Source organism: Sus scrofa, chromosome 16, assembly GCF_000003025.6.
Source record: "Sus scrofa isolate TJ Tabasco breed Duroc chromosome 16, Sscrofa11.1, whole genome shotgun sequence".
In the NCBI taxonomy this organism is placed as follows: Eukaryota; Metazoa; Chordata; class Mammalia; order Artiodactyla; family Suidae; genus Sus; species Sus scrofa.
Window position 1 is genome coordinate 25,846,429 of NC_010458.4, and position 12,820 is coordinate 25,859,248.

At 40.2% G+C, this 12,820-nt stretch overlaps 1 protein-coding gene across 1 annotated transcript in view; it reads left to right on the forward strand.

Moving 5' to 3' along the window:
• The window catches only part of C7 (complement C7), a gene marked incomplete at its 5' end in the record, with an annotated part of 55,848 nt that continues 43,459 nt past the window's right edge, over positions 432-12,820 (forward strand). Inside the window, 5 exon segments of the mRNA NM_214282.1 lie at positions 432-489; positions 3,508-3,583; positions 6,791-6,932; positions 9,542-9,689; positions 10,917-11,055. Of these exon segments, the coding sequence (NP_999447.1) occupies positions 432-489; positions 3,508-3,583; positions 6,791-6,932; positions 9,542-9,689; positions 10,917-11,055 (563 nt within the window).

Consider the following 12,820-nt stretch of genomic DNA (forward strand, 5'->3'; position numbering starts at 1 on the left):
ATTTAGGAAACTGTTTTTCTTTTAGCTCTTCAGCCCTGGAACTGCTCTTCTTTCCAGGCTTTCTCTTCTCTGGGGTTCTCTTGGGTACCAAGTTAGGAGAGTGGATTAAGGAATTAAAGGAGGGTGGGACACAAAATGTTTTTGCACATTTAATTCTAGGGAGTCTTTTCAATTTGATTGTCTTTGACATCGCCTAGCCCAAAGTTGTTTTTATAGAAATGCAGAGTGGGAGGTGAGCTCAGGAGAGTTTTATTCAACTTTTATTTAAAATGAAAACTTAAAAGACAGGTAGAATCATTGAGGCGTCTCCATGGTTCTTTCACTCTTTATATTCCCAGCTCACAAATCTTGGCTTGTACAATGTATTCACTTTCAACTCGTTAAAGCAATGCAAGCTGAACTATTGCTTTATTGTTTTATCCCCCCCTCCTAGGCAATGAGTTTAGTCTTCTTGGTGGGACTTATAGGAGAGTTCCAAGTTTTTTCAAGGTGAGAATTTTTTTTTTTGATTATGTGTGGAAATCATTAACGATTATTTCTTTTATTTTGAAGACATTCTTAAGTATTGTCTGAGTTTTACATCAAAGCCTGAGATTGTTTATCCCTTTAACACTTTTTTCTTTCCACATTTTTTGAAAGGCAATGATAAAGAAAGCATGCTTCATTCTTATTCTTATTTTACTTTATTTTATTCCCTGTAAGGAAGAAACCTAAAGACTGAAAACTCCTCTAGGTTTTCTGCTTCTCCCAGTACCATGGTTTTACCTGCAATTCAGAGAACGGCAGCCGACTTAACACATCTTGGAGCAGAATTTGACCTTTAAATCTAATCCTTGCAAAACAGTCTTTGGATTTCAAAAGTTGAGAGTTTTTTTTTAAAAAAAGAAAATAGGTTTATCGGCTCTCAAGACCTGGGAAAAAAGCCAGCATCCTTTATGCACAGCCTTGTATTGCTTTCACTGTCAGTTTGATGGGATATGACCAGATGGGTTCACCTTATCGAACTGTCAGATGTGTCAGGAGTTGTGCTGTGACTGGGGACACAGAGGAGCCAGATGGTCCTGAGGGGGTGATTCAGATCTTGAAAGAGTTGATTTCAATATAAGTGTGATAAGGGCTCTACCAGGGGACCACACAGGCTGCTGGGGTTTGCACAGAGGAGGTGAGGCCAAGCTAGCACTTCTTCCTAAGACTTGGTGTTTGGGAAAGGCCTCTGCCTGTCTCGGGACACAAGATAGACAAATCACATTAAGTTCAGATGGTTGAAGGGTTGAAAACACTAAGGCATTTGGATCATTGGTGCTACATCAAGACTACAGGTTAGCAACATTGGCCCCATAAAGGCACCCAAGGAATTCCCCTAGTAGTGCAGCAGAAACGAATCCGACTAGGAACCATGAGGTTGCGGGTTCGATCCCTGGCCTCGCTCAGTGGGTTAAGGATCCGGCATTGCTGTGAGCTGTGGTGTAGGTTGCAGACACGGCTTGGATCCCATGTTGCTGTGGCTCTGGCGTAGGCCAGTGGCTACAGCTCTGATTAGACCCCTAGCCTGGGAACCTCCATATGCTTAGGGTGTGGCCCTAAAAAGACAAAAGACAAACAAAACAAAACAAAACAAAAAAACACCCAATGCACAAATGGGATGCTTTAGCTGCAGGGCAACCATATATGCTTAACTAAGCCAGACTCATCTGGGTTAGAGATGTCTCCCAGATCAGGGTGTACTCGAAATCCAGAAATTAGAAGTCTTGGTTCGTCTACCTCTTGTAATGTGTGGTTTAGTTAAGGCTTCCTTAATCTCTTAGGAGTAAGCCATGTAACCATTTCAACAGAGCCAGTGTGAGAATCAGCTCTCCACTTTCCATGTGTATTTTTTTTTTTTTTTTTTTTTGGTCTTTTTGCCTTTTCTAGGGCCGCTCCCACGGCATATGGAGGTTCCCAGGCTAGGGGTCGAATCGGAGCCGTAGCCACCTGCCTACACCACAGCCACAGCAACACGGGATCTGAGCCAAGTCTGCAACCTACACCACAGCTCACGGCAATGCTGGATCCTCAACCCACTGAGCAAGGCCAGGGATCCAACCCAAACCTCATGATTCATAGTTGGATTCGTTAACCACTGCGCCATGACGGGAACTCCCTCCATGTGTATTTTATCAGAGTGAAATTGTTTGAGCTCAACTTTCCCCTACTTGGGTGTGTGCTTGAGAAGTGGCCTAAGTAAACAAGGGGAACGCAGAAAACTAAATTCTTGTTCAAGGAGTTTCTGCTATGGTGCAGCAGTTTAAGGATCTGGCATTGTCTCTGTGGCGGCAGGATCAATCCCTGGCCCAGGCCCATGGGTTAACGATTCCAAGCTGTCACAGCTGCAGTTCAGAATCGATCTCAGGAACTTCCATATGCTATGGGTGTGGCCGAAAAAGAAAAAAAATTCCTCTTTGTTTAAACTTTGCCAGATATTATTTTATTTTCTGGCTTTTTAGGATTGCACCCATGGCAAATGGAGTTCCCAGACAGGGGTCAAATCAGAGCTGTAGCTGCTGACTTACACCACAGCCACAGCAACACTGTACCCTTAACCCACTGATTGATGTCAGTGATCAAACCTGGGTATCTTCATGGATACAGTCGGGTTTGTTACCACTGAGCCATAATGGGAACTCCTAAACTTTGCCAGAGTTTAGTTTCCTACTTCTTATGTGGTCATTTTAGAGCTTCTTTTTTTTTTTTTTTTCTTTTATTTATTTATTTTTTTGTCTTGGGCCGCTCCAGCAGCATATGGAAGTTCCCAGGCTAGGGGTCCAATCGGAGCCATAGCCACCGGCCTACACCACAGCTCACGGCAACGCCGAATCGTCAACCCACTGAGCAAGGGCAGGGACCGAACCCACAACCTCATGATTCCTAGTCGGATTCGTTAACCACTGCGCCATGATGGGAACTCCATTCTAGAGCTTCTTGTCGCTCAGTTAAATGTCTGAAAACTTTTCAATTCATCACCAAGGATCCCTCAAAGGCCAGAATACCTTCCTCCTATGTGTTCTCACTTATCCTCCCAACTCTGAAGACTCTCTTATCTGTGTTTCCATAACACATTATACTGTACACCATTTCTGTTAGGAAATCTATCCAGCTAGCTATATGGTATAATTCTTTGTGTTATGGTATATTATTATTAATATGGTATGTTATTGTGTTATGAAGACTTGTTTACACGCCTGTGTCTTCATCCTCCCCTTTTGCAATGGTTGGTGACCTAGCTCTCTTAACATCTAGTGCACTAGTGTCTAAATAGTGCCTGGCACTTCCTAGATATTTAAAAATTATATTTACTAAATCTCTGAAAAAGTGAGTCCTTCCCACATATTTTTATATATCTTGGCATCCTTTTGGTGCCTACTAGGAAAAAAAATTGTGAAGCAATTTTTGACTCTTTGTGACAATTCTTTATGTCTTTTCTCTTACATTTCTGTTGGTTTTATGATGGACAATTTGACACTGTGACAGTGCCTCCTCTCCTGTCAATTGTCAGTGGGATTCCTATGCTCCTTGGTCAGAATGCAATGGTTGTACCAAGACTCAGGTAGGACCATGTGAAAAGTTTGTATTTATTATTAATATGCAGAAATAGTTTAAGTACAGACAAAATGATATTAACTTTTGAATGTTATTTTTTGTTTCTTGAAAACTTAATTAGTAATTTTGAAGGAGGAAAGTATTACTTAATAATTAATATTGTAATAAAATAATTTCTGCATCCTCATTTTTCTTACAGGACTTTTCTAAATCTTACATTTGAGCTTAGATATATACATACATAGGAGAAGAGTTAAAAGCAGCTCATTATCTCTTTAGCTACTAGAGAATTAAGAATAGCATGAAATGAATTTAGTAGATAATTTAAAATCTGTTTCATATTTACTGGATTCAACTTGTCATTTGAAACAAACACTGAAATATAGCAAAACAGCTGTTTTCTTTTACTTAACAAATAGTGAATGACCATGGAAAATCAAACAATTTTTAATGTTTTAAAGTTAAATACAAAAGTAATGTAAATAAAATACTGGACTTGGAGATTATAGAGTACTTCTAAAAATGTCAGCTCTTTCCTTATTTAAATTATTCATTGAAGAAAACAGAAGAGTATAAATAAAAATACTACTTATAATTCCACCATTTAGAAAAAACCAATATACTAGCATTTTAGTATTTGTACTTTCAATTTATTTTCTTTCTGTATGCTTATGATTTTTTAAAATAGGATTATTTGATCATATTTTGTATTCTACTATTTTAACAACATTGTACTATGAGCATGAATTTTAACAGCTGTATTATGTTCCAATATGAATATTTAATTTTTTTTTTTGGCTTTTTAGGGCTGCACCCACGGCATATGGAAGTTCCCAGGCTACGGGGTGAATCGGAGCTACAGCTGTGTACCCATGACACAGCCACAGTAACAAGGGATCAGAGCTGCATCTGTGACCAACACCACAGCTCATGGCAATGCCATATCCTTAACCCACTGATTGAGGCCAGGGATTCAACCTGCATCCTCATGGGTGCTAGTTGGATTTGTTTCCACTGAGCCATGACGGAAACTCCTATTTAATGAATTTAATGAAGATTTTTTTTGTACATAGATATGTTTTTTTTTTTCCTTTCTGGTAATTGTCTTAGGATAAATTCCAAAAATATAATGATGTAATGTTTGTTTCAAAGGTTGCAGACATTCAAATGGTTAAAAATTTTTTAAATTGAGATATAGTTGACATTTAACATTATATTAGTTTTCAGGTGTACCTTATGATTTGATATTTGTAAAACAGTTTAAAGATGATTCAGTTTAGATAAAAATGTGCATTTAAAATCATTTAAAAATTATTAAAATAACAAAATTATATTACAAAAGATAACTTCTATTTTGAATCATCATTATTATCATTTTCTTCAAGCATTTACTTAGTACCTACATGAAGGATATTTACCAAACAAGTTACATAAGTGTAGAATTTGGATTCTGGCAAATATAATAGTTGACAACTCTGATTACAGACAAACAGCAGGTACATGAGAAACAAGGCAACATCAAACAAACACCAACCTCAGAAAACATTTTTATAATTTAAAAAACAAGAAAGAATACTGAATAAAGGTAGATAGAAGGTATTTTTCATATGCGTAATTTTTTTAGTGAAAATTATCATGCCTAGATTATGAAAACAAAATCTTCATTCAGAAAGAGACAAGTGAAAATGAAAAAGGGGTCATAAGATCAGAACTTGACAGGTGAGAATGAGACGCCGAGGGTAGACAGACTTTAAGGCCATCTGGAAGATATGGAGAGTGAGGTGTTTTCACCAATTAATACAGAAGCTAAACACTTACTCAGAAATTGCACTGAATTCCTTTCCTCACTCATATTCTTCCATGGCTCTTCTGCTCAGACCATGGAAGGCGTCAGAGCCAGACCCAGGCTGATGCAAACCTGCTCGGAGTTCAGATTAGATGTCCATGAGCCTGCGTCCCAGTTTAGGCTGAATGAATAGATTCAACTTAGGTTTGTATAGCTAGTCTTCCCTCTTGGTCTTTACTCAAGGTTGAAATTCTCAGAAATCTCAGATGTTGTTCATTTTTATTAATGGGTGAGAGGTAAATACAGGAAGAGGCTTAAAAATGCACCTTTGGGAGTTCGCTTTGCGGCTCAGGGGTTAACGAAACTGACTAGGATCCTCGAAGACATAAGTTCAGTCCCTGGCCTGGATTAGTTGGTTAAGCATCTGGTGTTGCCTTGAGCTGTGGTGTAGGTTGCAGCCAAGGCTCGGATCCTGCGTTGCTGTGGCTGTTGTGTAGGCCGGCAGCTGCAGCTTTGATTCGACCCTAGCCTGGGAATTCCTATATGCCACAAGTGTGGCCCTAAAAAAAATAGCAAAAAAAAAAAAAAAAAAAATGCACCTTTGATTGCCTTTGGGGAGGAAAAGGATTTTGTACTTTGTTCTTTTCTTTTTGTTTAAACATTAGATGCGTTTTCATTTGGAGTAAATGAATTTTAGCATGAATTAGTTTTCTCATCTGGCTTACAGATTTCCTCAATTTTTTAAACACCCCTCCCACACGCCCCAGGGTATGTCTTTGATATATTTCCCATTTCAGAGGTCAATGAATTTTGATTGTCTAGTAAAGTTTAATCATAGATACCACTTCACTTGTAGATGTCATAGGCTTCTGTTTGTAAATTTGACTTCCATGTTAGCATATATCTCCCTCTGGATTGATTTATATTGCCTTGCCTTCCTGAAGACGGCTTAAGGTTCAGCTCAAATCAATTACCACCATTTTTCTAAAGGTTTCCCTAACTCCACTTCATCTCAACTCCCCTTTCCCACACCCTCACTCTCCCTCCAGCAAAATGCACTGCACCTTTTCTAATTAGCTCTTGGTACCTTGCTTTGGCAAAAGCATTAATCATTCTATGTCGTGATCTATCTGCTGTAGGGTCTACCCAGCATACTTTCTTAAAGATTCACTATTTTTTTTTTTTTTTTGCACTCAATCCTGAGAGTAAATATATAGCTGGGAGGGCTCTATAAATAATAATCAAGAGTTACTGGACTCAAAGACAACTGGGTCTCTGGGTTCAGTGATTTTGGACATTTTATTTCTATAGTACACCAGAACAGTTTTACGAACATTAGTTCTCCAATTGTATTAATTTCTCTCAGATTTTATTTCTCAGATAAAGGAAGTTGGAGCTGTTGAAAAGCACTCTCTGTTTTGTGTTTAGACTCGCAGGAGACCCATTGCTGTTTATGGGCAGTATGGCGGGCATCCCTGTGTCGGAAGTATGTTTGAAACACAATCATGTGAACCTACACGAGGATGTCCAACAGAAGAAGGATGTGGAGAGCGTTTCAGATGTTTTTCAGGTATTTGCTTTCTATAGGCTTGGCATGCAGAGCATAAATTCAAATACTATGTCCTTAATTTGCTCAGTATATATTTGTTGAATTATACAGCTTTTTATATTAGCCTATACATTCATTTACCCAAAAATCAGTAGGATTTTTCTTGGCATGTTTTTTTGGCACACTCAACTATCATTCTTTCAAGTGCATGGGTAGCATTTGGCAATAAAGGCGAAGATATGTTTTTCTTCTTTGAAAAGAAATATGGCTATTGACAGACCCAGTTATTATTATTATTATTATTTTTTGCTTTTTAGGGCTTCTCCTGTAGCATATGGATTTTCCTGGGCTAGGGGTTGAATCGGAGCTGCAGCTGCTGGCCTATGCCACAGCCACAGCAACACCAGATCCGAGCCACATCTATGTCCTACACCACAGCTCACGGCAATGCCTGATCCTTAACCCACAGAGTGAGGCCAGATCTAACCCACATCCTCTTGGATACTGGTCAGGTTTGTTTTCACTAAGCCAAAATGGGAACTTCCCAAACAGTTCTTGACATTGTATTTTTCGTAAAGAAGTAGAGTGAGTCTGGAATGTAGACTGAAATTGAGCAGAAACAATATTACTGCCCAAATAATTTTTATGTTTATAAGAGAAGCAACTCTAATTAGCATATCAAGGAACAATACAGGTCATACCTACGCATGTGTGACTGAAACACAGTTTTGGATTGAGTATTATTTGACATATTGTCTTTGTTGCATTTTGCAGACAGATTAATTCAACAAACTTTAGCAAACGTTTATTATTCTCGAACGTTCCAGGTACGGTGATGAGTATTTTGGATATAGAATGAAACATGTAGCCTCTTCCCTCAAAAGTCTTAAAGTTTCATGGGCAGAACAGTACATAAATAATTTCTATGTTAGAAGTGTTTCTCAAACTCCTACTTTACTTTCAAAACCCAAACCAAATGAGCCTCCTTAGGGAAGCCAGAACGATTTAGCAAATCGTTTAGACAGGACGATTTAGCAAATCACTTTTCTGTGTTCTCTGTGTACATTGTCTCATCTGTAATCTGAAATGCCTGTTGCCCTGGATGTCTCTTGGTAGACTGTGAACTGCTTGAAGACATGGATTACATTTCTTTTATTTTTTCATCTAGAGTGTCTGGGACATAGTAGACTCTCAACAAATATTTGCTTCATTGGATCAAGTAACAGCCTAGTGGGATAGACTATCAGGACAGTTTTGTGCCATGTATACTATAAAGACTCAGAGGAAGGATGTGCATCGTAGCCTGTGAGTGGTTTCTGAGAGGAGATAATGTGTAATTTGATTCTTTAAGAACAAGTAGGTGGTAGGTAGAGAAATCCTTCTAGGCTGAGAGAACGATAGATGCAACGTCAGTGGAGATGGCAAAAAGCCTTTGATGTGTGCTTGTATAACCAGCGCATAAGAAGCTAGTAAGAGAATGGCTGAAGATAAAGCTGGGGAGGGAGGCAAGGGCTAGATCATCTAGTACTCTCTAGTGCTTTCTTAGTGCTTCTGCTACCCTGGGCTAATGTCTACCATAACTGTCCTTCCTTCCTTCCTTCCATCCTTCCTTTCCTTCCTTCTTTCTTTAGCTCTTTAGGGCTGCACCTGCAGCATGTAGAAGTTCCCAGGCTAGGGGTCGAATTGGATCTGCAGCTTCTGGCCTACACCCAGCCACAGCAACATGGAATCCAGGTCTCGTCTGCAACCTACACTGCAGCTCACGGCAATGCCAGATCCTTAACCCACTGAGCGAGGCCAGGGATCAAACTCCCCTCCTCATGGATTCTAGTCAGGTTCATAACCCACTGAACCATGGTGGGAACTCATTCATAGGCCTTCTTACTAGATTGTCAAGTATATGAAAAGCCTGGTGAATACCCTTTTTATTCATATTCATATCCCAACACCCAGAAGAAAGTCCTGCACAGAAGAGGTATTAAAGAAATGTTGTTTTAATCTTTTCACCCAGTTTCTATGTTCTCAAAGTACATGTCTCTAAGTCACCAAGAAATGTAGGACTTTGGCGTCTTGGTCAGTGACTACAGAAAATAAATAAAAAACAGAAGGGTGTGGAGTTCCCATCTAGCTCAGTGGGTTGAGAACCTGACTAGTATTCATTAGGATGGGAGTTTGCTGTGGCTGTGGTGTAGACTGGCAGCTGCAGCTCCAGTTTGAGCCCTATCCCCGGAACTTCCATATGCTGCAGATGTGGTCCTAAAAAAAAGAAAAAGAAAATGAAAATACATACAAAAAACGAAGGGCAGGAGGTCAATCTGTCTTCCCAGTGATTGGCACTGTATGATTTTGGAGAATTCAGATGAAGGGCTTGATGACTATGGGTGAGAGAATGTGGGAGTTGGAATTCAGGTTTTTATTTTCAATTTTGTGTCCAGCCAACGTCAGAATCAGTTTTGCATGTTGCAAACGAGGACCTGAAGAGTCAGCAGTCTTTCCCTGGGCACTGAGGATTTATCTCAAATTCACATTACACTCTCAGTGCAGTGTTGGGAGTCAGGCATGAAACCTTTCGATCCTTTCCCCCCATTTCTTTCCTCTTATTTTTGTGTGGCTGCTCTTCTTGTGCTCAGGTCAGTGCATCAGCAAATCTTTGGTTTGCAACGGGGATTCTGACTGTGAAGAAGACAGTGCTGATGAAGACCGGTGTGAGGACTCAGAAAGCAGACCTTCCTGTGACCTCAGTAAACCTCCTCCCAACATAGAACTTACTGGAAATGGGTAAGGAGCTGGGCGGGTTCCTGTGCACATTGGTGGACTATAGTTTTCATTTCATTTTGTGGTTTGGTAAGTCTAATAACAGATCATCTAGTCGTCAAGCCTTCGCTCTTTGCCATATCTTGAAACATTTTAAAATTCATATCTGTACGTATATGTGGTTAAACATAGAGGGACCAATTGTTCCTAGACTGGAAGTCCTGCATCCAAGGAAGCGCCTCAGTCCTGAGAAAAATCTCGATAGTTATTTACCTAATGGGAGAAAGGGAAAGGGAGAACTGATTCAGTGACATGGGCCACACAAGGGACTGTAGAGACCATAGAATGAGAGCAGGGGGATAAGAGAGAAAGCGAGATGGAACACCTAGGCTGCAAAGAAATTGTCTAAACTAGCGGGGAACTAACTTTATTTTTTTTCTTTTTAAGGCAGCAGTTGTGGCATATGGAAGTTCTCAGGCTAGAGCATGAATTGGAGCTGCAGCTGTCAGTCTTTGCCACAGCCACAGCAATGCCAGATCTGAGCCATGTCTGCCACCTACACCACAGCCCATGGCAATGCTGGATCCTTAACCTACTGAGCCAGGCCATGTCCTCATGGATGCTAGTTGGGTTCTTAACTGCTGAGCCACAGTGGGAACTCCAATCTGGGTGTTTTCAAGTGGGTTTGGGACAATTCTGTTTGCCTTTTCAAAAGGAATTCTGAAAAACATAAGGCTCAGACCCAATTTTAAGTTTCAAGGCTTAAAAAGTAATCTCTTTTCGAGTGATGGTTAGATGTGAATTTTCTATACTGTTATAAAATTCATTAAAAGAAAAAAGGTAAATTACTCTAAAGAGTATACCAGTCAGCTTGCTAAGAGACCAATTAGTTGAAATTCATTGCAGACTCTCTCTCTTCAAGAGTAATCTTAATTGTATTAGTGTTATCTATAGATTCAATTATAGATTCCAGCTGTTGCCATAGATACAAAAGGGCTGTGGGTTTCCTAAATATGTTCTCAGGCTGAAAGGCTGTTGGGTTTCCCCAGCTATTAGTTTTAGCCGTTATTGCAAGCAAGGGGAGTTGGGTAATGTATGGTATGCTTTGGAGGCTTTTTATTTGAGCTCTTGCAGAGATGCTTAACTGTAAGGTATTTCAAGAATATCCAGAGTTCTCTAATGACACCTGTTTCAGCAAGTGCTATTTCTGGTTTTTAACAGTCTTTTCTTCTTTCATGTTTTAAAAAACAGTTACAATGCACTCACGGGCCAGTTTAGGAACAGAGTCCTCAACACTAAAAGTTTTGGTGGTCAATGCAGAAAGGTGTTTAGTGGGGATGGGAGAGATTTCTACAGACTGAGTGGAAATGTCCTCTCCTACACATTCCAGGTACTTAATTATATCGATTTAATTATTTCTAATCTATGAATTGTTGCCAGAGATCATTATTTATATGATATTGATTTTGGTTTATTTTTGTTGTTGTTGAGAATTTACTTGTGGTCTCATGTGTGATCAATTCTTAGAAATGTCTTATGTGGGCTTTAAAAGAATACATATTCTTTACGAATTTTCTTTGATTAATTCCTTTAAAAATTTTACTTTTATACAATTTTAGAGGTTACTTTCCATTAAAGTTATTACAGAATTTGGCTATATTCCCCATGTTGTCCAATACATCCTTGACTCTATCTTACACCCAATACTTTGTATCCCACACTCTCTATATCTCATACTCTCTGCCCCTATTTTGCTCCTCCAAACCCTCCTACCCCCATTGGTAACCACCAGTTTATTCTTCATATAGAGTCTCCTTTTTTATGTTATATTCACTAGTTTTTTGGGGGGCTTATTGGCCACACCTGTGGCATGCGGATGTTCCCAGGCCAGGGAATGAACTGACACCACAGCAGTAACTAAAGCCACAGCAGTGACAATGCTGGATCTTCAACTACTAGGCCACCAGGAAACTCCTATATGCACTAGTTTGTTAAGACCATTTTTCAGGAGTTCTTTTTAGGGCTGCACCCTCGGCACATGTAAGTTTGCAGGATAGGGATTGAATTGGAGCTGTTGTTGCCAGCCTACCCCATAGCCACAGCAACAGCAATGTAGGATCCGAGCCGAGTCTGCGACTTACACCAAAGCTCATGGCAATGCTGGATCCTTAACCCACTGAGTAGGGCCAGGGATCGAACCTGCATCCTCATGGATACTTGTGTTCATTACCACTGAGCCATGATGGGAACTCCAAGAACATATTTTTAAACTCTGGGGTACAGGGCAATGAACCTTTTAATTTGTGTCATTCAAGCTGAAATATCTTTTCTATCATTTTCAACTCCATGCTCCATGTTGGCTCAGAACCTGGTAGCTTGTCTCTGTGTGGGTGTTAAAACCCAAGGCCCTGGTTATGACTGGTTGTGATCATCTCCTAAGCACTGCCACAGTGTCACCTCACTTAGAAATTCTTTCAGGAGTTCCTGCTGTGGCTCATGGGGATTGGTGCTGGGACACAGTTTCAATCCCCGGCCCTGAACAGTGGGTTAAGGATCTGGCATTGCTGCAGCTGTGGCGTATGTTGCAACTGCAGCTCAGATCTTATCCCTGGCCTGGGAACTGAACATGCTGTGGGATGGACCCCCCCAAATATATATATTTGGCTGCACCTGTGGCATGTGGAAGTTCCCAGGGCCGGGGATCAAACCCTGTGGCCTACACCACAGCTGCAGCAAAGCCAGATCCTCAACTCACTGCGCTACGGGAACTCAAAAATGCTTTTATTTTTAGATTACAAAATATGTCCCATGTACAAGAGTGTGAATAACATATACTTGCAGTTTGAAAAAAAATGAATAAAACAAACAGGACTCATATATACCCATCACCCATCTTAAGAAATAGAATATTGGAGTTCCTGTGGTGGCGCAGCAGAAACGAATCCAGCTAGGAACCATGAGGTTGTGGGTTAAGGATCCAGCGATGCCATGAGCTGTGGTGCGGGTTGCAGATGCGGCTCAGATCTGGCGTTGCTGTGGCTGTGGTGTAGGCCGGCAGCTGTAGCTCTGATTTGACCCCCAGCCTTGGAACCTCCATATGCTGTGGGGGTGGCCCTAAAAAGCAAAAAAAAAAAAAAAAAAGAGAGAGAGAGAGA